The 27746-nt window shown below is 49.2% G+C and overlaps 2 protein-coding genes across 3 annotated transcripts; one reads left to right on the forward strand and one right to left on the reverse strand.

Annotated features, from left to right (window-relative positions):
- Positions 1 to 1385: 1385 nt before the first annotated feature.
- LSM3 (LSM3 homolog, U6 small nuclear RNA and mRNA degradation associated) lies at positions 1386 to 5529 on the reverse strand. Its single transcript, XM_083155708.1, has 4 exons — positions 5406 to 5529; positions 4042 to 4152; positions 3859 to 3954; positions 1386 to 1974 (listed from the first exon to the last, which is right to left on the reverse strand). The coding sequence occupies exons 1-4, from the start codon at positions 5424 to 5426 to the stop codon at positions 1894 to 1896; spliced, it is 309 nt and encodes a 102-aa protein (XP_083011834.1). The 5' UTR covers positions 5427 to 5529; the 3' UTR covers positions 1386 to 1893.
- A 31-nt stretch (positions 5530 to 5560) lies between these two features.
- On the forward strand, positions 5561 to 26537 carry XPC (XPC complex subunit, DNA damage recognition and repair factor). 2 transcript variants are annotated; one of them, XM_083155706.1, is made up of 16 exons: positions 5561 to 5753; positions 9905 to 10103; positions 11237 to 11352; positions 12678 to 12798; positions 12963 to 13047; positions 13768 to 13925; positions 14041 to 14161; positions 15178 to 15267; positions 16286 to 17155; positions 17376 to 17536; positions 18561 to 18642; positions 19303 to 19434; positions 21330 to 21499; positions 24833 to 24926; positions 25120 to 25209; positions 25934 to 26537. In XM_083155706.1, exons 1-16 carry the CDS (start codon positions 5645 to 5647, stop codon positions 26141 to 26143), a joined length of 2808 nt encoding a protein of 935 aa, XP_083011832.1. In that variant the 5' UTR covers positions 5561 to 5644; the 3' UTR covers positions 26144 to 26537. The 2 variants fall into 2 exon arrangements, with proteins under 2 accessions (XP_083011832.1, XP_083011833.1); XM_083155707.1 differs by lacking the exon at positions 5561 to 5753 and adding an exon at positions 6780 to 7948.
- Positions 26538 to 27746: the final 1209 nt, after the last annotated feature.

The raw sequence follows: 27746 nt of genomic DNA on the forward strand, positions 1-27746 counted from the left end.
CCACACTCCCTCTGGACAGCCAGCTCTCTCCCCTGCCGTTACCTCACAATGCAGGAGAGCACCCTGGGACCCGGACCCCGCATGAGCTTCTGTGCGCTTTTCAAAAATGGTGGCGCCTATGCAGCAGCGCCAAGGACAGTGTGGCCGGACCTGGGCAGAGCAGGGGGATGTTAGGGGAAGGCACGCACAGCGCTCTACTCACCCTGTGACTCTGCCCATCTCCCAGCAATCCCAGCTCTAATACCCTGATGTGAGCTCCAGTGGCCCCTGCTGCATGTCAGAAAATTCTGATTCTCAGGGGTGCCATGATTTATAAAAGTTTGGGAAGAATCTGGCATTAAGGGGCTTTGGTTCAGATCTGTCTATAGACCAGATCAGGTCCTGGAGATCATGCAATGTATGGTCACATTAATGACACTGGGTAAGGTGGTATTGCAAACCAAGTTCAAACCCAAGTGTTTAGTTATAGATACTTATTATAAAGGGGAGGAAAACCCATAGCAGCAATGACTAGCAAGGAGACCGCAGCAGAGCATACGGGGGCAGCCTCAGATTCAAGTGTGTGGAGCTCTTCCCAACTCTGCTGCCACAGAGCGCCAGGAAGGGCAGACCTGGCAGTACTGTCAATGAGAATACTGCCCAACTATTACTACATTTCTAGCCTAGAAAGAAATCAAGTAGTAATCTCACTGCCAACTATTGACAATACAAACCTATGAAGATCTGAAAGATGTTGGGATTCTCTTCAATCTGATGACTAACTTCAGTTTTTTTTTTTTTAAATCACTCCGTCTTCATGATCTCCAAATTGCCTTGCCTAAAAATGGACAGACATTAGGGCGACTTTTCCCAGCAGAGAAGCTGCCCGCGATCCTCTTGCACCACTCTGGACGTTCCCAGATGGCAGGATTGCATACGATATATTGCATTGAGATCTCATTGCTTGCCCGGCTCAGACGTGATGCATCATTTCTGCAGGCAGTGCAACGCGCAGGCTCCAGTGCGATGAGCATGGGATCGCGATGTAATTGCTGTCAAAGACAGATCACCACAATTGCATACAAAGTGTTTAAATTGCATGTAAATCACCTAGTGTATGTCCACGCCAATCGGCATATTAATACCAAGCCGTTAGCTGAACAGACCGCTCACGCTACCATTGCACTCATGTTAAATCCTGTATCAGGGCTATAGCAGGGGTGGGCAAGTGTAGGAACTAAGTATAAGAGCATGATAAGAGGTATGACAAGTACCACCTCTGCCTGAAGACGAGAACCGTTACCAACATTCTGGTTTTGCCCAGTGGGATGTGAGGACGGTGGCCCACAAACAGAAGGGTGGGTGTGTGTGTGTGTGTGGTATAAAGTGGGCAAAAAACAAACGGATTTTCAGCTCATGAACAGTTTACTTAACAAATCCCATCACATACCAGGTCAAAACAAATGTTGGCACCAATGATTATTACATGGCAATTCCCAAATTAAGTATATCTTCTGTATACAGTAAAACCTGTACCAGCCTTCTGTTGCAGAGTCAAATATAAAAAGAACTTTTCAGTATTTCACAAAATCTCAGATTTCTAACAAAAAAAAAAAAAAATAGTCTGGCATCTGCCAAGGAGGTGAAATCAGGTGGAGTCAGAATTTGCACCAACTGAATATTAAAAATAGAAAGAAAAAAGAACCCTAAAACTTTGTAGGGACGATGAGACTTTTCCGGCTGAATAGAATATTAACCGCGGATCACATGGCTGCTGAGCGCTCTGCAGACCTCTTCAGCACCGAGACAGACCGGGTCGGGGGTGTTTCAGCAACGTAACCCAGAAACTAGCTGTAAGAAAGGGAAGGGCTGGATTTTCTGTTGCGTTATTGACGCGATGTGTTTGTGGGTTCATCAGCCGACCCGCAGGGGAGGAGCTACAAGTACAACGCCGTCGCCTCTCACAAACAGCATGGGGATGTTTCTCTTTGTGGACTGGAAAAGAGGAAACATAAGAGAATGCTATTTACACAGTTTGGTGGATACAGAAAGAACTGAGCTTGCACACAAACAGCGCCGCAAAAAGATATGGACAGATTCCCTGCGGATCTCAATGATCTACAGATGGAGCCCCTCTCTTTCATTGCCGGCGCTCACCAGAACCTCTCCGCTGGAGAGCACTGGTGGAGGGGGACTCCATTAGGCTGCACGCACATCCCAGTCAGCGGGAACCTGCCTGTCTCCGCTTCAGTGAGATGGGCAGGGTTAAGGGGGGGGGAGGTGCTGGGAGCAAGTGTTGATACCAGCGGCGAGGACCATGAGGGAGCTCCGTCGGAAAGGGGCGCGCGAGCGTCTTGTGCACGCACCCCCTTCCGATTCTGTCGCCAGCCCCTGCAGGCATGACAGCCCCCATCTGTAGATCACAATTTACATTAGATAGTAGAGCACTGATCATAAGGGGAAATTAATGAATGTAAGGCAGCATCATTTGCAACAAGACCCCAGTCCCAAAGTCCACCTGGTGTCATGAATACCAAACCCAGGCATAACACTGCTAGGCTAGAGTGCGTGCGTGTGTTTATTAACATTGACAGCAAATAGCAGCACCTTCTTCACGGAGACCGTCTAGCAGCAGGACAGCTGGCCAACATACCAGGGACATTTGCGTACAAAAAAGAGGTGTGGGTATATCCTGCGCTGGCCTTCACTGCTAAATGCTAGTGGATGTGCAAAAAGGATGATTGACACAATATGTTAATAAATTGTTTCTTTTTATTATTATAAAAGATCAAAGGAGTATATGGTAAAAATATATATAAGTTATAATACTAGTAATTAACTGAGTTGTCCTAATACCGGTATACAACAAAACTTGACAAACTCACACAAAACATATAATGCACTACTCCTCTGTGGGCGTTTCTAGTGCTTTATGGTAAAAAAAGTCTCACTGGGTAATCCGGAGAGAATATACACAGTCACTTGGTTTCCAGCAATAAATTTGCTTACCAGGAGATGGTGCGAGTGTTGCGTGTGAGGTTTCCAGGGATACGATCCTTGTCTGCCGGCAGACTTTTAGCCTCCTGTAGTAGCAGCGGTCCCTGCAGCTTGCTATGTGAGGAGGGATCGATTGCTCTGGGATCGACGCGTTTCGCCTGTATCACAGGCTTCCTCGGGATATCCCGAGGAATCCCGTGATATCCTGTTTATCCCGAGGAAGCCTGTGATACAGGCGAAACGCGTCGATCCCAGAGCAATCGATCCCTCCTCACATAGCAAGCTGCACGGACTGCTGCTACAACAGGAGGTTTAAAGTCTGCCGGCAGACAAGGATCGTATCCCTGGAAACCTCACACGCAACACTCACACCATCTCCTGGTAAGCAAATTTATTGCTGGAAACCAAGTGACTGTGTATATTCTCTCCGGATTACCCAGTGAGACTTTTTTTACCATAAAGCACTAGAAACGCCCACAGAGGAGTAGTGCATTATATGTTTTGTGTGAGTTTGTCAAGTTTTGTTGTATACCGGTATTAGGACAACTCAGTTAATTACTAGTATTATAACTTATATATATTTTTACCATATACTCCTTTGATCTTTTAAAATAATAAAAAGAAACAATTTATTAACATATTGTGTCAATCCTCCTTTTTGCACATCCACTAGCATTTAGCAGTGAAGGCCAGCGCAGGATATACCCACACCTCTTTTTTGTACGCATACTTCTGTATAGGGTATCCGGTAGTATACCCTGGGTAAATCCTGCAGCGGCCATCTAAACTGCAAACCCAGCGCAGTTGTTACACACCTCCGTCTAATACCAGGGACATTTGTATATGCAATTCTTTACACTGTTACAGGTATTAATGAGATACCTTGTAGATCTCCTCATAGGTTTCCTCGTCAATCTCAATGGTTGTCACGGTTTCTTCAACATCTCCCAGTATCATGTTAAGGTGCTGATCATACGCCTGGTTAGGGAGAATGAAGGGTGAATAATGGTTGGTTCCAGGGTCTACACCTCAATCAGAACAGACCATGAGAAACTGATCACTCACGTGTAGCCGCCCTCTGAGCTCACGCTCGTTTCTCATCTTCACATAAATCCGTTCATCCAGGCTAAGCCGGATCAAGTCTAGAGGCTCCTCTACAGTGTTTGTGGTCTGTTGCTATAGGCAAATAAACAAAAACAACCTATTAGAAATTCCGAGCATTAAACATACTGATAGTTTTCACGCTGGGCTGTTCTTGACGCACACTAGCCAATTTTTTAAGTGCAAAATGCACCCTGACCTTCTACAGACACACTGCTAACAGACTGCCCGTGCACTGTCACATAAATAATTGCCATGCGCATTAAGTGGAGAGCTTGGGGAAAGCCCAGCACCTCTGTAGGTACAGTACCTGGCGCACACCCCCCAATAGTGACTGTGGAGCTCTACCCACTCCTTAGCTTACAAGGCCCCCTTTTTGGGCATGTCCTTGACACACACATTGACCCTTAGTGGGAGCATTATACTGAATATGGTTTTAGGTGCCATAAATATACACATTTATCATTGCCCTCTAGCATGATCTCTAAACGGCTGTGCCTTTAATCTTGCTAGTAAAATAGCATTGCCCTTCTAAAGCTTGAGCACAAATACAATATATAGTGACTTTTACAACCGGTTTCTTCATAAATAAACCCCCAATGCTGATCTGCTGCAATACAGTAGGCTGACCCCTCTATGGGGTACAAGGGAAAGCGGGCAATGACCACTCTATGGGGTACAAGGGAAAGCGGGCAATGACCCCTCTATGGGGTACAAGGGAAAGCCGGCAATGACCCCTCTATGGGGTACAAGGGAAAGCGGGCAATGACCCCTCTATGGGGTACAAGGGAAAGCGTGCAATGACCCCTCTATGGGGTACAAGGGAAAGCGTGCAATGACCCCTCTATGGGGTACAAGGGAAAGCGGGCAATGACCCCTCTATAAGGTACAAGGGAAAGCGTGCAATGACCCCCCTATGGGGTACAAGGGAAAGCGGGCAATGACCCCTCTATAAGGTACAAGGGAAAGCGGGCAATGACCTCCTCCATGGGGTGCAAGGGAAAGCGGGCAATGACCCCTCTATGGGGTACAAGGGAAAGCGTGCAATGACCCCTCTATGGGGTACAAGGGAAAGCGGGCAATGACCCCTCTATAGGATACAAGGGAAACCGTGCGATGCCAGCGGGCACAGTGTGCAAATCTGTAACCCAGCATCGCATCCTGCACACTGACCTACCTGACCCCCATCATGGTGCCCTAGCATAATACTACTAATACCAATAACTATATTAATACTAACAGACATTCATACATACAGTAATAACTACAGTAACGCTATACACATAACATAGATCCCGCGTTACACTCCCCGGGTCCCCGCCGCTCACCTGCTCCCCGTCGTCCGCCATCTTGAATCTCGCGCGCGCCGGAAGTGACCCGGACTATATGGTGCCAGCAGTTCTGTGCGGCGGATCAGCCAATCACAGGGCGGCTCCGGGGAACACGTGACCCTGCAGGGTCGGACTTTGTGTTATACAACAGCGGCGGCGACAGCATGTGAGGGGAGGTGGTGGGGAGCCGCTGCCGCCGCTAGGGGTGTGTGCACCGGGGACACCGGGAGGGGGTGATGGGCAAGCGCCGGGGCTCCGTGGACTCCAAAGCCGGGGGCAAGAAGCCGAGGAAGCAGCCGGCCAAGAGGAGGCGGGGAGGGGAGAGCGGAGCCGCAGCACAGGGGGGTGAGTGTCGTGCCCGGGGGTCATTATCGCCAATATCATCATCATTATCGCCAATATCATCATTATCGCCAATATCATCATCATTATCGCGATTATTATCATCATTATCGCCAATATCACCATTATCGCCATCCTTGTCACTGTCATCATTTATCACCATTATTCTTATCACCATTGCCATCATTATCAGACCCAATGTCATTATCAGCATTGCTATCCTTATCCCCATTGCCATCATTGTCAGCCTCCTTCTCATTATCACCATTGTCGTTCTCACCTTCGCCGTCATTATCACCATTATCGCCGCCCTGATCAGTGTCATCATTATCACCAGTATTATCACTATTCTTATCACCATTGTCATCATTATCACCATTACCGTTCTCGCCATCCTTATCATTGTCATCCTTATCACCAGTGTTCTAGTTATCACCATCATTCTCCCTATCATTCTTATTATTTCCATCATTATCACCATCGCCAGTGCTGTCACCATCAGTGTATGATCCCTGGGGTCAGACTGTGATTATACTGATGCTGGTGATACCGGTATTATTGTCTGCTGCATCCTAATCGGTACTTGTGTATTATGACGGCGCCCACGATATTAAGTCACACGACATATAATCACATCGCATGCCATACACCCGATGCGATTTAAAATTGTATCAGCCCCCTATACGATTTTAAATTGTATAAGCTCCCTAATGGGGGCTTACAATGTTAAATGCACCCCCATGCCACCCCCACTATGATCCCAACCCGAAGCGTGGCAAGCGCAGCGGTACGTGTCCTCCGAACTTTCATACCCCCACTATCCACGTCGTCGTTGAGACGATTTTATATAGTGTGGCGAGCCACCGAGCCCGAAGCGTGGCGAGCGGTCGCGTATTACTTTACATGTATTCCGTGTCCCCTCACCACGCTTCAAGCTCGGTGGCTCGCTGCCCTCGCCTCACTATATAAAATCAACTCTACGGCGATGTGGATAGTGGGGGTATGAAAATGTCGGAGGACGCGTTCCGCCGCCCCTCGCGGGCTCGCTGCGCTCGCCATGCTTCGGGTTGGCGTTGATAGTGGGAGTGCAGTTGGGGGGGCTTTTAACATACTAAGCACCCATCACCGTAAATTATGTTATAGGGGGCACTTTTAACATTGAAAAACCCATTAGGGTGCTTATACAATTTTTAAATCGCATACCATTGTATATGCTATACTATGGCATACAATGCCATACAATTCGATGGTATACAATTTAAAATTGTATAACATCGGCTACCCTTGCGTAACATCGCATACCATCGTATGACTTATGGTCTGCGATGCGATGGGCGCCGTGCTAGTACCTCCTAATCACTATATCCGCCACATCCTCTCCTGTCACCATATTCACTATATCCGCCACATCCTCTCCTGTCACCATAATACCTATATCCGCTACATCCTCTCCTGTCACCATAATACCTATATCCGCTACATCCCCTCCTGTCACCATAATCACTATATCCGCCACATCCTCTCCTGTCACCATAATCACTATATCCGCCACATCCTCTCCTGTCACCATAATCACTATATCCGCCACATCCTCTCCTGTCACCATAATCACTATATCCGCCACATCCTCTCCTGTCACCTGTAATAGTCACCATGATCATCCTCCATATTCTCCATGGCAGCCATTACACTGGTCTAGTCCTCCAGTTGCCTGGCAGTAGACAGGAAGTGTTTCCACAGACACCCCCCACCTGGTGAATATAAGATAGCGCCTCCTTCGTCTTTTTTAATGTCTCTAGATAGAATAGAGAACTTTGTTGTTTTACTGCCACAGGACTTACCCTTTATATCAGGCCCAGCTATGCGCCATTGTATGTGTGTGTTTGTGGGGTCCCGGGGGACACGTGGTTGAGTGGGCTGCGTGGAGAGGTACATTGCGGAAGGGACAGGTGGTTGGCGTGTTGGGTCCCAATTACGGCAGCGGGAGTGAATTTCCAGCCTCTGGAGGGGGCGACCAATGACCCAGCTGACCATCAGGCATTGCAGCTCAGTCTGGGCAAGCCCCCGCCTCCTGTGAGTAGAGAAGGTTTTAAAGATGGTGACAGGAACAGCTCTTCTCCTCTATTGGCCAAACCGGAACAAGCTAAACGAGCAGGAGCCTTCCTTCCTACCAGCAGCCACATACCGCCCAGACAGGGGTAAGTCCTTATACGATACATGACTGTTTGTCCTTAGCTTAGTGTAGGTATGGACATTTGTTTTTCTTTATTTTTCTACAGTGTGCGTAATACAATGGGGAATAAGAAGCAGCTTTCCAAAACGTTACCTAGAAATGCCAAACATGCGGCCTGTGATAGATCTGTTTTTGGAAATCAGAATCTGGATAAAAGATGAGGAAGTCTGGACAGAAGTGACCACATGTACCCCAAAACTGTTGGGAAATTCTGCTCCAATGGTATATGGTTCTGACACGTGGATGCTCCGACGGCTGAAGACGATACTAGAGATACTAAGGATAAGAAAGCTGAGATTTCATATAAAAAGCAACAAGTGTCTTCTGCTCTCATTAGAATCCAAATTTAGCCTCCACCACCAGGGTTCTGAGACTGTGGAGTTCAACTATGCACCCAGATCTGGAAGAAAGGATTTCAAAGCCGTAAGGAGAATGGAAATAATGCCAAAGGCTGAAGAATATTTGTGTGAAACCTCTTTGGATGGGATAACGTTTGCGGCAGGATACTGTATATGGCTGCTGCGTTTGTGGCTGCGTTCTTGGTCAGCTGATGTTCACTGACAACACTGCTGTATGAAGAGTCGCTGCTGTGTGGACGTACATTGGAGTCACTGATACAGAGGATAATAGGGGGAAAGTCTAGTAAATTACCTCAAGATAAATGAATACTAAACAGCATTAAGATACAGGCCAGGTAGACCGTACAGGGGCCCATTTATCATGGATCCAATATTCAATGCAATCTAGGCGGGATCTTGTTGCCTAATGCGATCCAATCAGCGTGATGTATTATTGTGTTCCCACAGGACAGCTTGTCCCTGCAATGTGCTCTTCCGGGGTAAAGGGGGAGTCCTGTACATGTGAGGTCAGCTATGACTGGACAGCACAGTAGTCACCTCCGGACACTCTGCCTGAACAGCAACGTATCCCCTCCTGTCACCTGTAATAGTCACCATAATCACTGTATCCGCCACTTCCTCTCCTGTTACCTGTAATAGTCACCATAATCACTGTATCCGCCACTTCCTCTCCTGTTACCTGTAATAGTCACCATAATCACTGTATCCGCCACTTCCTCTCCTGTTACCTGTAATAGTCACCATAATCACTGTATCCGCCACTTCCTCTCCGGTTACCTGTAATAGTCACCATAATCACTTTATCACTATATCCGCCACATCCCGTCTTGTTACCATAATCACTATATCCGCCACATCCCCTCCTGTCACCTGTAATAGTCACCATAATCACTGTATCCGCCACTTCCTCTCCTGTTACCTGTAATAGTCACCATAATCACTTTATCACTATATCCGCCACAACCCGTCTTGTTACCATAATCACTATATCCGTCACATCCCCTCCTGTCACCTGTAATAGTCACCATAATCACTATATCCGCCACATCCCGTCTTGTCACCATAATTACTATATCCTGTCACCTGTAATAGTCACCATAATCACTATATCCGCCACATCCCCTCCTGTCACCTGTAATAGTCACCATAATCACTATATCCGCTGCATCCCCTCCTGTCACCTGTAGCAGTCACCGTAATCCTTATATCCACCACATCCCCTCCTGTCACCTGTAACAAATACCGTAATCACTATATCCGCTGCATCCCCTCCTGTCACCTGTAACGGACACCGTAATCACTATCCGCCGGATCCTCTCCTGTCACCATAATCACTATGTCCGCAGCACCACTCCTGTTCCAGATCCTAAGCCTTGACCTCAGGGATAAAGGATAGAGAATTGTCCCAGTACCCAGCATTAGACTGTTTGTCTGACATCACTGGTTTTGCTTGGTGGATGTTTTCTTCCATTACTTTGTTTCTAACCATTTCCTGTGTTTATCAATGTTAACGATCTTCATTTGCTGTCTCCTGTATTCTCTGGTGGTTTGTAAAACCCCAGATGGCAAGGAGGATGCATCTGACTGCAGGAAGGTCCAGAATAAGAAGAGCAAGGAATCTGGCCCAGCTGCACAAACCACAAGAAAGGCTGCTAGAGGCACAGACAAGGCACCTGCCGGAGACAGCGTGCAGAGGAAACCTCCGGCCAAGAAAGCAGTCGGCAGTCTAGTCAAATCAGAAGACCCCGAGCAGGAAATCCAGTGAGTAACGTTCACCTGCCTGATGCTAGAGTCTCACAGAGTCGGCAGCGTCATGTCTAATGTCAGGCATGTCCCAACTGGGAAACTACACATCCCAGCATGCCTTGCCATAGTTTTAGCATTCCCAGTAGCAAAACTGTGGCAAGGCATGATGGGACTTGTAGTTTCACAACAGCTGGAGGGCCATACTGTAGTTTGGACATGCCTGGCTTATGTGCTTGTATGAATTATGGGATTGACCTATCTAATGTGTGCATGTTTTTTATGGATGAAGTTGACGTTACCCGGATAATGTTTTGTGACCTTTAAAGCCGCCCCATTTATCATATTAAGCAATCTGTAGTCATTGTGATGTTACAGATTGATCGTTATCATTTATGAACCAGCAGGTATATACAGTTGTGCTACATAGATATATAGAACTATACAGTTGGACACTTCTGCGACTGGATTACTGGCTCCACTTCTATTAGTTTAGTCTAGAAATACAGTGGGGCAGATGTATTAAGCCTGGAGAAGAGATAAAGTGGAGATAAAGTGGAAGGAGATAAAGCACCAGCCAATCAGCTGTGTTTGAAATATGACAGTTGGGATCTGATTGGCTGGTGCGTTATCTCCTTCCACTTTATCTCCAGTTTATCTCTTCACCAGGCTTAATACATCTGCCCCAGTGTGCTTTATCAAAGACTTATGCAACACTGTATACCGGGGGTGTATGAACCTAGCCTTCCTGCTGGACACAGCCATACCCCCAATACATGTGACCACACCTCCTCCTGTTGTGTAACATTTCTAAAGTGCCCTGGAATTAACATAAAGGTGCGGTCACACCTCCCATGTGCTTGGCCACACCCCATAAATACCAGGGATCGGAGCAGCCAGACTCTTCCGCTATATGTAATAATATGAATCTGCTTACGCTCCTGCTTCCTTTGTTAATAACATTTGCACAGTTTAAAGGACTGTTAACCGTGTACATCTATATGCTAACATCCTAAGCTCAGCCTAATATGGGATCTGCATTCTTCATTACGATGCATGATCCCTATTTTCATCTATTTCGTATTACCATTTGTGTTGCCTGAGCATTATATGTAGGTGTCCTGTATACATTATACTTTTTTCTTTTTCAGAGCCTTGCTAAGTTTGGAGTCCAAATCGATCATTCCAGATGCAACCGTTAAAGATGGCGGCAGCAGCAGCGCGGAGGATGCGGAGGACAGTGACGAGGAGTGGGAGGATGTGGAAGGTATTGTTAGACGTGCAGGATGTTACAGGATGTAATTCATGTACTCTCCCTCTTGATAACTTCTCGTTATTTGTTTGCTAAGCTTATTTTGTGCTTTGTGCTGTAGCGCCCTCTGGCTGTGCAATGGCTGCATGTCTGATGTGTGTTGCCACATTTTAAAGGACCGTACACACTACAAATGGAGCGACTCTCATCATTGCGGTGAATGGGGCCCGTGCACATCGAGACGCTCACGTGCCCCAATCTCGGCAATGGACGCGCTAGTGTGTGAGACGCTCGCACGTCCACGTCAGCCGGATCGCCATCCGCCAGATACCAGCGGATATCGCGCCTGTGGACACGCTGAGAACGGCCCCATCTCTATGTGCCTGATTCACATTGACTAGCTAGCAGCATAAGTTCACTGCTTAGCGAGCCCTCCAACGCCACCTCCCCCCCCCAGGCGAGCGAATGCCGGCCCCTGCGGGAACAACCCTGCCGCATTGTGAATGAATGTTTAGCATAAACATCCATTGCCGCGGGAGCGAAATCATATTTGCAAACAGTCCCCTGATCGCAAATATAAGTCCGTTTTAGCGATGTCAGCAACAACCCCCCCCCCCCCCCCGGCAGGCACGGGCCCTCCCGCATTCACATGGGCCGCCAGCGTTTTTGTGGGTAGGTCTAGGAAATGCTCGGCGTCTCCATGCACCATCCCCCCTGACCCCCCCCCCCCCCTGTGGGAACGCCTTGGTGAAGGTGTCCGCACATGCTCATATTAGAGTATATGTATGCGCAGAGCGAAAACATCGCCGGGGACCGATCGTTACTGAATTGGGCCCTATATGATATCCCTAATAATTTTGCCAGTTCTGACGGGTCGGAAAGCAAAATCCAAATATCGTCCAGTGTGTGTGTCCTGCTTCCGGTGCGAGGAGACGCCGCTAGCAAAAAAAACACCCTGGACCCAGTTTAAGATTGTAACCTAGAATTTTATTTAGAGCATGGTGCCAAATATGAATTTAGATTATTATTTTTATGGGGGGTTGAAAAAAATTTCTTAACCTCTACACTTGTGTGTGGAGGGGGAGGTGTCACCCCACAGCTGGATACACACTATAACATTATCTTTCCAATCTGACTGTTTGGGATTAAAATCTGGTAATTTTTGTGCATTTTTCAGCTTTTGAGAGAAACTGGTTCAGCTTTGCTAAAGGAAAGTCCCTTATTGGTCCAGTGCAGGTCCCCTGTTTCTTGTCCTCCTATACATGGAAGATGTTTCTCGGAGTCTGTGATGCAGACTTGCCGACGTATATGAAAGTCTCTCATTAATTATTCTCTCGTAGAGCTCAATGCGCCGGCATTGGAGGCCTTACATGCCACGACATCCGATGATCCAGGTTTGCCCATAAAACCGGTGGAGATAGAAATCGAGACAGCGGAGGCAGCGAGGAAAAGAATGAAGAGGTTATACATTTATTTCTCTATGTTCACTGATCTGGGGTGGCAGGGGTTAAAGTTTTGCTTTTTTTTTGGGGGGCGGTGGGGGGAAGGCTGCAAAAGCAAAGTTCGAGTTATGATGGCAACGTCTGTAAGTGTGGACTAGAAGCTGACTCTTCCATGCCTTGTAGGGAGAAGAGGAAGGCGGAGTTTGCGGCATACTTACGCCGGATAATGAACCGTTTCAGCAAGGAGCTGCGGGAAGATACACATAAGGTGAGAGGGACTGGACCAGGATTGCTATAGGTGGAACGATGAGACATAAAACGGACAGACTGCCGAATTTACACACAAAATGTATATGTAGTGCCTCTCGCGGTGATTCCACAGTTGAGTTTGTATTTCATATTAATATTCTATGTAGCGATGGAGGAAAATCAGAGATGTAGCCCTTAGTACATCCCATGGATACGCACAATCTGGGATACTTACTGTACAGCTGGATTATTCTCATTAAACCCTAGGATTGAAACATTTACCTATACGATAATGACCTTGAAGAGTAGGGTCTTAGAATAAGTGTGATTTGTGACAGAGGCTATGGAATGCAGTATTTCCTAGTCATATATTAGGTGAAATCAAACTCATTTATTATGCCAAAATCTTTCATGTATGGCCTCCCATCTCCTCTAGTCACTGATGCGTTTCGTGGGTTACACCCCACTTCATCCGTATATGCTGCAGTCATGGGGTTCATGCAGCTGGATGTCCTCCTTTTACTGACCTCAGTAATCCAGTTTGGGAGTGGGGTGGGGAACCTCTGCCTGTATCTGTCCGTGAATAATCCATTAACCAGCAGAGCCATGTGAGACACAAACCGATGGATCGCATACAGAAACCCATTCCGTTCTATAGACGCTCTCCATAGATTATCGGACAATGTGTTACTGTGAGTCCCGCACTCACCTGTGCTGCGGTGCCTCTGTCATCCTCCAGGTTCACCTGCTCTGCCTTCTGGCCAATGGCTTCTACCACAATGACATCTGCAACTTACCCAACCTCCAGGCTGTAGCCCTGTCTGTCGTTCCCGTCAAGTTTGTCAATATTCCAGCTGCCCGGGCCGATGTGATCTACCTGACAAACCTGGTGAAGTGGTAGGTCGTCCTCTGCCCTCACTTCCTTCTTGCTTGGTGCAGTGATCTGCGCTGTGTGTCTTCCTGCTATTCCACGAGTATGTTTGTCCCACCTAGAACCTCTCTGTTTTTCCAGGTTCAAGACCACATTCACGTTGAACCCAGAGATGTCTCTGGATGAGAGCGAGCTCTTGCCTGCCACTCTGGAGCGGAGATTTGGGGCTTATGGGGTGCGCGATGAAGAGGAGATGATCCATGTGAGATATACTTATTAGTTTTGTTGATATGACAGGCATGTGGTTTGTTGGGATCTTCCCGAGTAATCTTGGTACTCCCTGGACAGGAGCGAGCAAGAAGTAATTTTGCATTCTTCTGCTCCTTATTCACGTATAAAATGCTACTTCCTGGTTGTTTGGCAAAGTCACTTAGAAAATGCCCCTACATCAATGTGTGTGTGTGTGTGTGTGTGTGTGTGTGTGTGTGTGTGTGTGTGTGTGTGTGTGTGTGTGTGTGTGTAGGGGCTGAGATTGATGGGCAGTGTCTATTAATCTCGCTGGTCGCCCTGTCAGCTCGCACTGTGTGTGGACTATGAGCGACAGCACGCAGCAGCGCCCGACCTACTGTAGCCTAGCTAGGTCACCATACACACATCGCTATGCGTGGATCCATTACTCTTAGTCAGACCGATGTCTCTCCTGTGAGCAGATTATGTTGACAAGGTTGTCATTCAGTCTTATTCAGAGGTGGAGAAAGAAGTACCGGCAGCTGCGGGCAATGGTGAATACATGCAAATGCTGCTACAAACAACAAATGTCGCTATATACATCTGTGCGAGGACGGAGACTCCTGTTCTCAGCATCTGTACAAGCTGTGATACTGATTGGGGTGTAATTTGATTGTCGCAGCTTTGAAACTTGCAACACCGCAATGGGCACAGTACTATATCTCCGCCTGATTATGGGCTTCTGTGCATGCATCTGTGCGTCTGCATACACAGATTCTCCCATCATGCCCACTGAACAGCCCATCTTTGCGTTCACTGCCGGTCACCACCTGGGAATACAAATCGCATTTCCTCCACACTTGATGCCGTGCATCTCGATTGCTGCAGCAGCAGCAGCGTCATAATTGCAACGCGACTATGGTGTACGAGGGGACTGTGCTGAATTACTGTGATGTGACACATGTATATCTGCGTGCGGCACAGCCGGTGAATTTGTACACAGTTTAAAACAATGTAGCACTGACAGTATTCCCTTCTGTGTCTCGGCAGATCTTCTTGATCCTCCTACGAGCGTTACAACTCCTGAGTCGCTTGGTTCTGTCCCTGCAGCCGATCCCCTTTAAGGAGCCGGCCGCCAAGGTAAGATTATGGTCCATTTTCCAGCCTCTCCAGAACAGTTTTCCGCTCACCAGTGTTTTAGTAAAGATTTAATCTGAGTTCCATGCAATTAGGAATGCCAATCCCGGGATCAGGATTAGCGGGATCCCAGGAGTTAGTCCATTTTTTTGGCAGCATTTGAATCCCAGGATTTTGGGATTAAAATGCGCATGGACATTTGATCCTTCTCCTGCCGGGCAGTGTTGGGCTCAGGCTCTGCCCAGCAGCCAGGATGTGCGGCTGCGCAGTGTGACGGAGGTGTTGCTGTGCAGAGACGCACCTACCCGCACGTCCGCCTGCCTGAGGATTGCTTCATAGCCGTTTTCAGCACAGCATCCGGAGGCCGATCCTGGAAATGGAAAAAGTGCCCTGGGATTGGCCTCCATAGATGCAATATAGAAATTATAGACCGAATCTGATTGTTGCTATAGACATCACCTCTTTTCATTTTTAGAAGCTTTAGTACATTTACCTCTAAGGGGCTTATTCAATCTTGGCCGAGTATTCCGTCACGGGCATTTTCACCCGTTTGTACATTTCACCCATGCCATTTCATTTTATTTTTTGGGCTGTTCTGCATGGTTAAAAAAACAGCTGCAAATTGGCTAAAATCACATGAATTTGCAGAAGTTTTGCCGATTTACGCAGTTTTTGCTGATGCTAGATTTTTTTTTGCCCAGGTGAAAAAACAGCACAGAGATTGAATAGGGCAAGTCAAAGTCGGCCAAAAAAATGGGCAAAAATCGCCCAGAATTGAATCCCCTCCCCCCCATGTGTTTTTTTTTAGGGCAAACACAATTGAATATATTGAAAAAAGGATTAGCAGACAAACAAAGATGATGCTAACTATTATGAGAAGGGTCCATGGTCCAGTTCCTTCAATGGTCCACGTTATTAGCAGACTTGTAAGAAGAGTTCATTGCCCGGATACAGCGAACCATAAACCCGAAACATGAAGATATGATTATCTAATGCAGTGTATATTTATATTGTATTCCAGGGGAAACCGAGTCCCAGAGAGAAGTCCGTCTCCAGAACCACAAATAAACCCAGCCAATCCCAGAAGTCTCCCAGGGGAAAATGTAGAGTAGACCCAAAACAGAAGTCGCGGAAAGTCGTGAAAAAAGAAGAGAGTGAGGAAGACGAAGGTGGCAAACTAGCTGATAAAGCCGTGTCCGGTAAAGAAGCCAATAAGAAGAGTGTTAAGGCTGAGCGCGATGAGGAAATGAAGGGTAGAGCTCGTCCCAAGAACCAGCTCCGGAGAAAGGCAGCGTCCAAAGTGACATATAAGGAAGAAAGTGAGAGTGGTGGTGGAAGTAGCGGTTCCGAATTCACCTGCTCTGACAGCGAGGACAGCGATTCCGCAGATTGGGACGAGCCACTCCAAAGAAAAGTGATACAGGCATCGACCCAATTAAAGGGAAACCGAAGAAAGTCTGGCGAGGGAACAGCGAAAAGCCCCGTAGGACAGCCCAAATTAAAGAGCACACCCAAAAATGACAAGGTACAGCCTAAGGGAAGAGGCAAGATCATCTCTTCGGATGACGAGCAAGAGGGGATACTGTCGCCCCCCAGTGGTAGCGATCAGTGGGTGGAAGTCTATCTGGAGAAAGATGAGAAGTGGGTGTGTGTGGACTGTGTGCGTGGGACCATTAATCAGCCTTCGTTGTGCTTCAAGGCTGCCACCAAGCCTGTAAATTATGTGGTGGGGATCGACCATTCTGGCTCCGTGAAGGATGTGACGCAGAGATATGATCCGGGGTGGATGACCGGGACACGCAAACGCCGCATCGATCCAGAGTGGTGGCAGGAGACGCTGAGGCCTTACAGGAGCAAGGACCCTAGACAAGAGGATAAGGAAGATGTAGAGGTACGACTCCTTGTCTCTTCTATATGCCCTCCTCTGGTCTGTCACTGGTTGGGCAGGATTTTCTGGCTACATAATCGCTGATGTGGTTCCATGGCTGGAGCTTGTTGTGTTGGCTGGTTATGTTCTCACATCGTTGATGGCAGCCACCGTGTGAGGGTCCTGAGCTTTGTACGAGTCGCTCCTCTGACATACTTTAATGTCTGATCTCTCCTGTCTGTAGTTTGAAACGAAATTACTGGACCAACCGCTGCCCAAGTCCATCACCGAGTATAAGAATCATCCGCTCTATGCGCTAAAGAGGCATCTGCTGAAATACGAGGCCATCTACCCAGAATCTGCAGCCGTCATGGGCTACTGTAGGGGGGAAGCCGTGTACTCCAGGTAAGGATTCAGGGGTCCCAATGCTGACATCAAATGATGTCATCTGAATCTATCGTGGATCTATCGTGGGTATTTGGTCAATAGACAAAAGTTTCACACAAGTATAAGATCAATATGAGGTTTTTTTTTGGACTTTTTCATACTTTACCATCCACATGGTCTCCGACTGTAAGTGGTAAAGTGTGCGTTTAATTTGGTCCACATGCTGAAATCTCCAAATGCCCACCAAAAAAATTTAAAAAACATTTCAACTTTTTTATGTGTTGACCATTTACGTTTTGACCTATTGCTTTTGTTGACCTTTTATCTGTGTCTTCCATAACCTCTCGTGACCAATCACAATAGCAGGCATCATATAAAAACTATACCGTCGTTCTGTTTATCATTATTCTCTATCTATGCTTGTTCTGTTTCATACTATATATAACCAGGTGCCAGGTGTGAATGTTGGCAAGCAAACCCTTTTATCCATCATAATGACCTGTAATGTTACCGCATATAAGAAATATCATCTTTTTTTAACACTTTTTTTTTCAATTTGAATTTATATAACAAATGTGAGGATCGCTGATCTGAGAGGTTGTAGATGGCTGTGAGCACTAAGCAGCCGCCCAGACAGAGAAAACTCCCCAAGTGCAAATTAGCGTATGATTACGAATGGATTGCTCACTGCTAGCGACCCGCAGATCCATACGCAATTCCCAGGACATCGAAGCATCTTTGCCGTCTGTGCAACCGTTCACATGGGGGCACCCAGCGTTTTTCTGAGTTTTTGTGGGTATGCCCAGGAAACACGAACGATCCATACCCGCCTTCTGCACACCCCCCAAACTGCGAGCACCACGGAGACTATGTGAGTCTCCGAGGGCGCCAGCAGTGAAGACCTGCACATGTGCAGGATGTAAACATTGGTCAACGTTGCATATTCGCAGAATCAGGCCCACTGAGCGTCCCGGATGTGGATGTAGTAAGCACCGGTGTAATCAGTCAGAGGATTGTGGGTAATCTCCGCTCTTTCATGCAGGTCTTGCGTCCACAGTCTCCACTCCAGGGACACGTGGCTGAAAGAGGCTCGTGTGGTGCGGCTCGGGGAGATGCCATATAAGGTAATGAGCCGTCCGATCTCGCATGTTATTCCTATGTGTTTCCTGACTATAAATCACATTTTGCACAATACTGTTTGTTCGATTGATGGATGATATATCGGTAGCCGTGGGAGTGTACATCCGATATGTCTGTAAGCGATGTTGTTCACAGACCTATCGAGTTGGCCCTGCAGCTTGGAGAGTCCCGGGGACGGAGTCTTCCTGATAACAGTAGTGTAGCCTTCTGGGCGGCAGTGCAGTAATTCGCTGCCTGTAACTGCCTGCTCCTCCTGAAACTCAGCAGGCTGCAGGGAAAGTCCTTCCACGGCTCACTGCATGCAGCTGCCGCCTGGGTCATATTCGGGGCTTGCAGGCTAAATCTAGATGCTGCAGAGCAACCTCCACTAGACAACAAGGGTTGCAGGACTCCCAAAGGACGCCAGTGCTGCAGTTTCCTGATATGAGGACTGGAGCACTGCGCAGTGTGACTTGGTTGCATGCACATCTGACACCTGTGTGCGCCTCTGGAACAGAGTGATATTACATCACGTCTCATCAATTACAAATTTGATCAAACGAGGACCTTTTCTTTCAAGACTTCTTAGAAGAAACATAAAAAAAAGAAAGATTCAGGTCGCACAATTTGAATTTTGTTTAAGGCTTCCTCTGATTGGTGCACAGATGGTGAAAGGCCAGTCTAACCGGGCCAGGAAAGCCCGCCTGGCAGATCCGGAGAAGGACTGCAATGACCTTGCCCTGTTTGGCCAGTGGCAGACTGAAGACTACCAGCCGCCCGTCGCTGTGGATGGGAAGGTGAGACGCTTTGTGGTGTAACTATTCTGTCAGGTGTGTATTGGGTGACTCTGTGGTTCTCCTGCTATCACATCGGGGGTAGATCTATAAGCCGCACTCTCAGCCTATATCAGCACAATGTAGCGCCTGCCCTGTCGATGGGCTGCCCGACCTGCTGCACCTGCCCTGTCTATGGGCTGCCCGACCTGCTGCGCCTGCCCTGTCTATGGACTGCCCGACCTGCCGCACGTGCCCTGTCTATGGGCTGCCCGACCTGCTGCGCCTGCCCTGTCTATGGACTGCCCGACCTGCCGCACGTGCCCTGTCTATGGGCCGCCCGACCTGCTGCGCCTGCCCTGTCTATGGGCCGCCCGACCCTGCAGCGTCTGCCCTGTCTATGGGCCGCCCGACCCTGCAGCGTCTGCCCTGTCTATGGGCCGCCCGACCCTGCTGCGCCTGCCCTGTCTATGGGCCGCCCGACCCTGCAGCGTCTGCCCTGTCTATGGGCCGCCCGACCCTGCTGCGCCTGCCCTGTCTATGGGCCGCCCGACCCTGCTGCGCCTGCCCTGTCTATGGGCCGCCCGACCCTGCTGCGCCTGCCCTGCCTATGGGCCGCCCGACCCTGCTGCGCCTGCCCTGTCTATGGGCCGCCCGACCCTGCTGCGCCTGCCCTGTCTATGGGCCGCCCGACCCTGCTGCGCCTGCCCTGTCTATGGGCCGCCCGACCCTGCTGCGCCTGCCCTGTCTATGGGCCGCCCGACCCTGCAGCGTCTGCCCTGTCTATGGGCCGCCCGACCCTGCAGCGTCTGCCCTGTCTATGGGCCGCCCGACCCTGCTGCGCCTGCCCTGTCTATGGGCCGCCCGACCCTGCTGCGCCTGCCCTGTCTATGGGCCGCCCGACCTTGCAGCGTCTGCCCTGTCTATGGGCCGCCCGACCCTGCAGCGTCTGCCCTGTCTATGGGCCGCCCGACCCTGCAGCGTCTGCCCTGTCTATGGGCCGCCCGACCCTGCAGCGTCTGCCCTGTCTATGGGGCGTCTGCCCTGTCTATGGGGCGTCTGCCCTGTCTATGGGCCGCCCGACCCTGCAGCGCCTGTCCTGTCTCTGCGCGGCCCGACCCTCTGTGCCTGTCCTGTCTCTGCGCGGCCCGACCTTCTGTGCCTGTCCTGTCTCTGCGTGGCCTGACCTTCTGCGTCTGTCCTGTCTCTGCGCTGCCAGACCTTCAGCGCCTGTCCTGTCTCTGCGTGGCCTGACCTTCTGCGTCTGTCCTGTCTCCGCTCTGCCAGACCTTCTGCGCCTGTCCTGTCTATGGGCCGCCCGACCTTCTGCACCTGTCCTGTCTCTGCGCTGCCAGACCTTCTGCGCCTGTCCTGTCTCTGCGTAGCCCGACCTTCTGCGTCTGTCCTGTCTCTGCGCTGCCAGACCTTCTGCGCCTGTCCTGTCTCTGCGTAGCCCGACCTTCTGCGTCTGTCCTGTCTCTGCACTTCCAGACCTTCTGCGCCTGTCCTGTCTATGGGCCTGCCGACCTTCTGCGCCTGTCCTGTCTCTGCGCGGCCCGACCTTCTGCGCCTGTCCTGTCTCTGCGTGGCTCGACCTTCTGCGCCTGTCCTGTCTCTGCGCGGCTCGACCTTCTGCGCCTGTCCTGTCTCTGCGCGGCTCGACCTTCTGCGCCTGTCCTGTCTCTGCGCGGCTCGACCTTCTGCGCCTGTCCTGTCTAGGGGCCGCCCGACCTGCTGCAGATATGACTCCTGTATGCTGTCAGAGTTTGTGTTTGCTAATATTAGCAGTGTGACTGATGGTGGTGGTGATAGTGGTGGTGATGAGCTGGGGTTGAATACGATCGTGATTCCAGGATCAGACCGACCTCTCCCTGCTGTGTTGATAATTGTTACCAGGTCGTCTTCTCTTTGGTTCACAGGTTCCACGCAATGAGTTTGGGAACGTCTATCTGTTCAAACCCAACATGCTGCCAATCGGCTGTGCCCACTTACAAGTGCCTAACCTGCATCGCGTGGCCAGGAAGCTGGACATTGACTGCGTCAGCGCCATCACCGGCTTTGACTTTCACGCCGGCTACTCGCATCCTGTGTAAGACCTTCAGATATAAAGGTTGGGGTTACTGCCGAATACACCCACACACATGGGCCGTACCCCAGAGAGCTGCATGGGTCACTTCTAGCTCAGGAAAGCTAATTCCCTAATAATTCCGAGCCCATACACCCATGCTGACCGCACTGATGAGCCCATGGTCAGAATTATACATGTCCCCAGTGCTATCCAGTGTCACAGCACTACAGTAATACATCCACGCTGCGTATGATGATCCACAGTGTCACAGCACTACAGTAATGCATCCACGCTGCATATGATGATCCACAGTGTCACAGCACTACAGTAATACATCCACGCTGCATATGATGATCCACAGTGTCACAGCACTACAGTAATACATCCACGCTGCGTATGATGATCCACAGTGTCACAGCACTACAGTAATACATCCACGCTGCATATGATGATCCACAGTGTCACAGCACTACAGTAATATATCCACGCTGCATATGATGATCCACAGTGTCACAGCACTACAGTAATACATTCACGCTGCGTATGATGATCCACAGTGTCACGGCACTACAGTAATACATCCACGCTGCATATGATGATCCACAGTGTCACAGCACTACAGTAATACATTCACGCTGCGTATGATGATCCACAGTGTCACAGCACTACAGTAATACATCCACGCTGCGTATGATGATCCACAGTGTCACAGCACTACAGTAATACATCCACGCTGCGTATGATGATCCACAGTGTCACAGCACTACAGTAATACATCCACGCTGCATATGATGATCCACAGTGTCACAGCACTACAGTAATACATCCACGCTGCGTATGATGATCCACAGTGTCACAGCACTACAGTAATACATCCACACTGCATATGATGATCCACAGTGTCACAGCACTACAGTAATACATCCACGCTGCGTATGATGATCCACAGTGTCACAGCACTACAGTAATACATCCACGCTGCATATGATGATCCACAGTGTCACAGCACTACAGTAATACATTCACGCTGCGTATGATGATCCACAGTGTCACAGCACTACAGTAATACATCCACGCTGCGTATGATGATCCACAGTGTCACAGCACTACAGTAATACATCCACGCTGCATATGATGATCCACAGTGTCACAGCACTACAGTAATACATTCACGCTGCGTATGATGATCCACAGTGTCACAGCACTACAGTAATACATCCACGCTGCGTATGATGATCCACAGTGTCACAGCACTACAGTAATACATCCACGCTGCGTATGATGATCCACAGTGTCACGGCACTACAGTAATATATCCACGCTGCATATGATGATCCACAGTGTCACGGCACTACAGTAATACATCCACGCTGCGTATGATGATCCACAGTGTCACAGCACTACAGTAATACATCCACGCTGCATATGATGATCCACAGTGTCACAGCACTACAATAATACATCCACGCTGCATATGATGATCTACAGTGTCACAGCACTACAGTAATACAGTAATACATCCATGCTGCGTATGATGATCCACAGTGTTACAGCACTACAGTAATACATCCACGCTGCATATGATGATCCACAGTGTCACAGCACTACAATAATACATCCACGCTGCTTATGATGATCCACAGTGTCACAGCACTACAGTAATACAGTAATACATCCACGCTGCGTATGATGATCCACAGTGTCACAGCACTACAGTAATACATCCACGCTGCATATGATGATCCACAGTGTCACAGCACTACAGTAATACATCCACGCTGCATATGATGATCCACAGTGTCACAGCACTACAGTAATACGCTGCGTATGATGATCCACAGTGTCACAGCACTACAGTAATACATCCACGCTGCATATGATGATCTACACTACAGTAATACAGTAATACATCCACGCTGCGTATGATGATCCACAGTGTCACAGCACTACAGTAATACATCCACGCTGCATATGATGATCCACAGTGTCACAGCACTACAGTAATACATCCACGCTGCGTATGATGATCCACAGTGTCACAGCACTACAGTAATACATCCACGCTGCGTATGATGATCCACAGTGTCACAGCACTACAGTAATACATCCACGCTGCGTATGATGATCCACAGTGTCACAGCACTACAGTAATACATCCACGCTGCGTATGATGATCCACAGTGTCACAGCACTACAGTAATACGCTGCATATGATGATCCACAGTGTCACAGCACTACAGTAATACATCCACGCTGCATATGATGATCCACAGTGTCACAGCACTACAGTAATACATGCCATCCACGCTGCATATGATGATCCACAGTGTCACAGCACTACAGTAATACATCCACGCTGCGTATGATGATCCACAGTGTCACAGCACTACAGTAATACATCCACGCTGCGTATGATGATCCACAGTGTCACAGCACTACAGTAATACATCCACGCTGCGTATGATGATCCACAGTGTCACAGCACTACAGTAATACATCCACGCTGCGTATGATGATCCACAGTGTCACAGCACTACAGTAATACATCCACGCTGCGTATGATGATCCACAGTGTCACAGCACTACAGTAATACATCCACGCTGCGTATGATGATCCACAGTGTCACAGCACTACAGTAATACATCCACGCTGCGTATGATGATCCACAGTGTCACAGCACTACAGTAATACATCCACGCTGCGTATGATGATCCACAGTGTCACAGCACTACAGTAATACATCCACGCTGCGTATGATGATCCACAGTGTCACAGCACTACAGTAATACATCCACGCTGCGTATGATGATCCACAGTGTCACAGCACTACAGTAATACATCCACGCTGCGTATGATGATCCACAGTGTCACAGCACTACAGTAATACATCCACGCTGCGTATGATGATCCACAGTGTCACAGCACTACAGTAATACATCCACGCTGCGTATGATGATCCACAGTGTCACAGCACTACAGTAATACATCCACGCTGCGTATGATGATCCACAGTGTCACAGCACTACAGTAATACATCCACGCTGCGTATGATGATCCACAGTCTCACAGCACTACAGTAATACATCCACGCTGCGTATGATGATCCACAGTGTCACAGCACTACAGTAATACATCCACGCTGCGTATGATGATCCACAGTCTCACAGCACTACAGTAATACATCCACGCTGCGTATGATGATCCACAGTCTCACAGCACTACAGTAATACATCCACGCTGCGTATGATGATCCACAGTGTCACAGCACTACAGTAATACATCTACGCTGCATATTCTGTACACTTATGTCATGGGTGCTTGTATTTGATGAGACTCTTGTTCTCCTGTCCCAGCACCGATGGCTACATAGTCTGTGAGGAGTACAAAGAGGTTCTGCTGGAGGCCTGGGAGAATGAACAGGTGGAGATAGAGCGCAAGCAGAGAGAGGTAAGTCTCATCCTAGGGCAATTACTGTAGGTGGGGATCGAACATGGTGCAGAGACCGGTCAGGTGCTGTACTCCATGGCAACCAATCTTATATTGTATAGTCAAGATCTTGTTGCCATGGTTTACAGCACATGTGTTCTTGCACCAGTTTATTGTAAAATGCTGCTAATTGGGGTCTTTCTGTGTCTTGTAGAAGCGGGAGAAGCGAGCGCTGGGGAACTGGAAACTGCTGATAAAGGGACTTCTGATCCGGGAGAGGCTAAAAGCAAGATACGGCAAAGAGGTGAGCGACTGCTGGGGGGGGGGGGGAGCTTCGGCAAAGAGGTGCGCGACTGCTGGGGTGGGAGCTACGGCAAAGAGGTGCGCGACTGCTGGGGTGGGAGCTACGGCAAAGAGGTGAGCGACTGCTGGGGTAGAAGCTACGGCAAAGAGGTGAGAGCACCTGTTGGGGGGGAGCTACGGCAAAGAGGTGAGCTACTGCTGGGGGGGGGGGGGGCTACGGCAAAGAGGTGAGAGCTACTGCTGGGGGGGGGGGGAGCTATGGCAAAGAGGTGAGCTACTTCTGGGGGGGCTTTACAGCTAGGGGGGAGTTACTGCAGGGGGGAGGGGCTTCTGCAAAGAGGTGAGCTAATGCTGGGGGGGGAGCTACGGCAAAGGTGAGATCTACTTCTGGGGGGGGAGAGCTACGGCAATGAGGTGAGCTACTGCTGGGGCTTTACGGCTAGGGGGGAGTTACTACTGGGGGGCTTCTGCAAAGAGGTGAGCTAATGCTGGGGGGGCTTTACGGCTAGGGGTGAGTTACTGCTGGGGGGGAGCTTCTGCAAAGAGGTGAGCTAATGCTAGGTGGCATCAACGGTGGGGGCGGTACTAGTTTCCCATGGCAGATATGATAGTCCCGCCTTATTCAGGGTTCCCCGTTGCCTAATGCTATATATGACACGCTGAGTGACAGTGAATGTATCCATTTGCCACCATTATTCTGCATGTCTCACATTAATTTGGTTCAGGGTACACAGCAGCTGAGCTCGGCTCTGGGAGAAGAAGGGCTGTCATCCGATGAGGACATTCCAGCTGCGGAGACTCCAGTTCAGGACGCCGCTGTGTCCTGGCCCCAGAACCGTCAGATGGAGGAACAGCAGGGAAGGAAAGCCAAACAGAAGAGCAAGAGGGAGAAGAGGGGAGAGGAGAAGCACTTGTTCCCATTCGAAAAGCTGTGATGGTCTCCTGGTGCTAAAGGTAACAGGCACAGAGCCTGCTCTTCCATCAGCCGCTGGCTACTGGTCCCGGCCCGCTGGCTACTGGTCCTGGCCTGCTCTTCCATCAGCCACTGGAGACTGGTCACTGCCTGCTCTTCCATCAGTCGCTGGAGACTGGTCACTGCCTGCTCTTCCATCAGTCGCTGGTTACTGTTCCCGGCCTGCTCTTCCATCAGCTGCTGGTTACTGGTCCCGGCCTGCTCTTCCATCAGTCACTGGAGACTGGTCACTGCCTGCTCTTCCATCAGACACTCGCTGCACATCCAGAAAATACTTTTGATGCTAAGTAATAAATAAATAATTTTGTACAATGTTTTTTCATACTGGAGAAAATACAACTTTCTATACAAAAAACATACTATTCTTGTCATCTGTCGTACGGAAATGGGGATCGGTACCTTGTTGGGGATAGTCCGTGGTGTATTATAGCACAGGGTGACTCACTGCAAAGGCCCCATACACTATGCCTAGGATCTCTGGGTCTGACCCCCTCCCAGTGGCAGGGAATGGGGATGCGCATGTGATCTGGCTCAAGGGGATTGGATGTGACTTCTCACCTGCTGGGGTACTGTAGGGGCGGAGGTGCACTTCATGCCTCATCTGTAAGATGCTGTATCTCTGGGGACTCACCTGCCTACCGTGCTGCTTTATCTATGGGGACTGATGCTGCCACTCTGCTGTATCTCTGGGGACTCACCTGCCTACCGTGCTGCTTTATCTATGGGGACTGATGCTGCCACTCTGCTGTATCTCTGGGGACTCGCCTGCCTACCGCACTGCTTTATCTCTGGTCTTGATCCACGATGCCGTCAGTTTGGCGTGAAAGCTGAACATTATCATATAAACTATTGCTGCAAAGAAAAACTCTTTCCTAGCAGAAATGTAGAATTATTTATAGACCCTCATTAATCTTCCCAATGTCATCACATTACAGCACTGTATATGTAACCGGAAGAAGACTGTAACCTGGCCCGGTCACTAGCTGGCAGTGCAGGTTCAATCATTATGCATGAAAACCCTGATACAGTAGCAACGCATCACCCAACATACCCTGTATACACTCAGTATATTCATATATATACAGTAGGACCTGTCAGTACCTGACCTGCAAGCCCAAATCCAAGAGGTGTGTCACATCTGCAGGGACTGGCTCGGTGGGACTAATACAGAGCAGGCGCGTCACATCTGCAGGGACTGGCTCGGTGGGAGTAATACAGAGCAGGCGTGTCACATCTGCAGGGACTGGCTCGGTGGGAGTAATACAGCGCAGGCGCGTCACATATGCAGGGACTGGCTCGGTGGGAGTAATACAGCACAGGCACGTCACATATGCAGGGACTGGCTCGGTGGGAGTAATACAGCGCAGGCCCGTCACATCTGCAGGGACTGGCTCGGTGGGAGTAATACAGCGCAGGCCCGTCACTTCTGCAGGGACTGGCTCGGTGGGAGTAATACAGCGCAGGCGCGTCACATCTGCAGGGACTGGCTCGGTGGGAGTAATACAGCGCAGGCCCGTCACATCTGCAGGGACTGGCTCGGTGGGACTAATACAGAGCAGGCGCGT

This window comes from Crinia signifera, chromosome 8, assembly GCF_055691185.1.
Source record: "Crinia signifera chromosome 8, ASM5569118v1, whole genome shotgun sequence".
NCBI lineage: Eukaryota > Metazoa > Chordata > Amphibia > Anura > Myobatrachidae > Crinia > Crinia signifera.

Coding starts and splice junctions, on each gene's coding strand:
- LSM3 (XM_083155708.1), bottom strand. CDS start 5,426: ATGGCGGACGACGGGGAGCAG. Junction 4,153..5,405: donor TGGCGGACGACGGGGAGCAG/GTGAGCGGCGGG, acceptor ATTTGCCTATAG/CAACAGACCACAAACACTGT. Junction 1,975..3,858: donor CCTATGAGGAGATCTACAAG/GTATCTCATTAA, acceptor CCTCTTTTCCAG/TCCACAAAGAGAAACATCCC.
- XPC (XM_083155706.1), top strand. CDS start 5,645: ATGGGCAAGCGCCGGGGCTCCGTGGACTCCAAAGCCGGGGGCAAGAAG. Junction 5,754..9,904: donor CGGAGCCGCAGCACAGGGGG/GTGAGTGTCGTG, acceptor GTAAAACCCCAG/ATGGCAAGGAGGATGCATCT. Junction 13,926..14,040: donor CTGACAAACCTGGTGAAGTG/GTAGGTCGTCCT, acceptor CTGTTTTTCCAG/GTTCAAGACCACATTCACGT.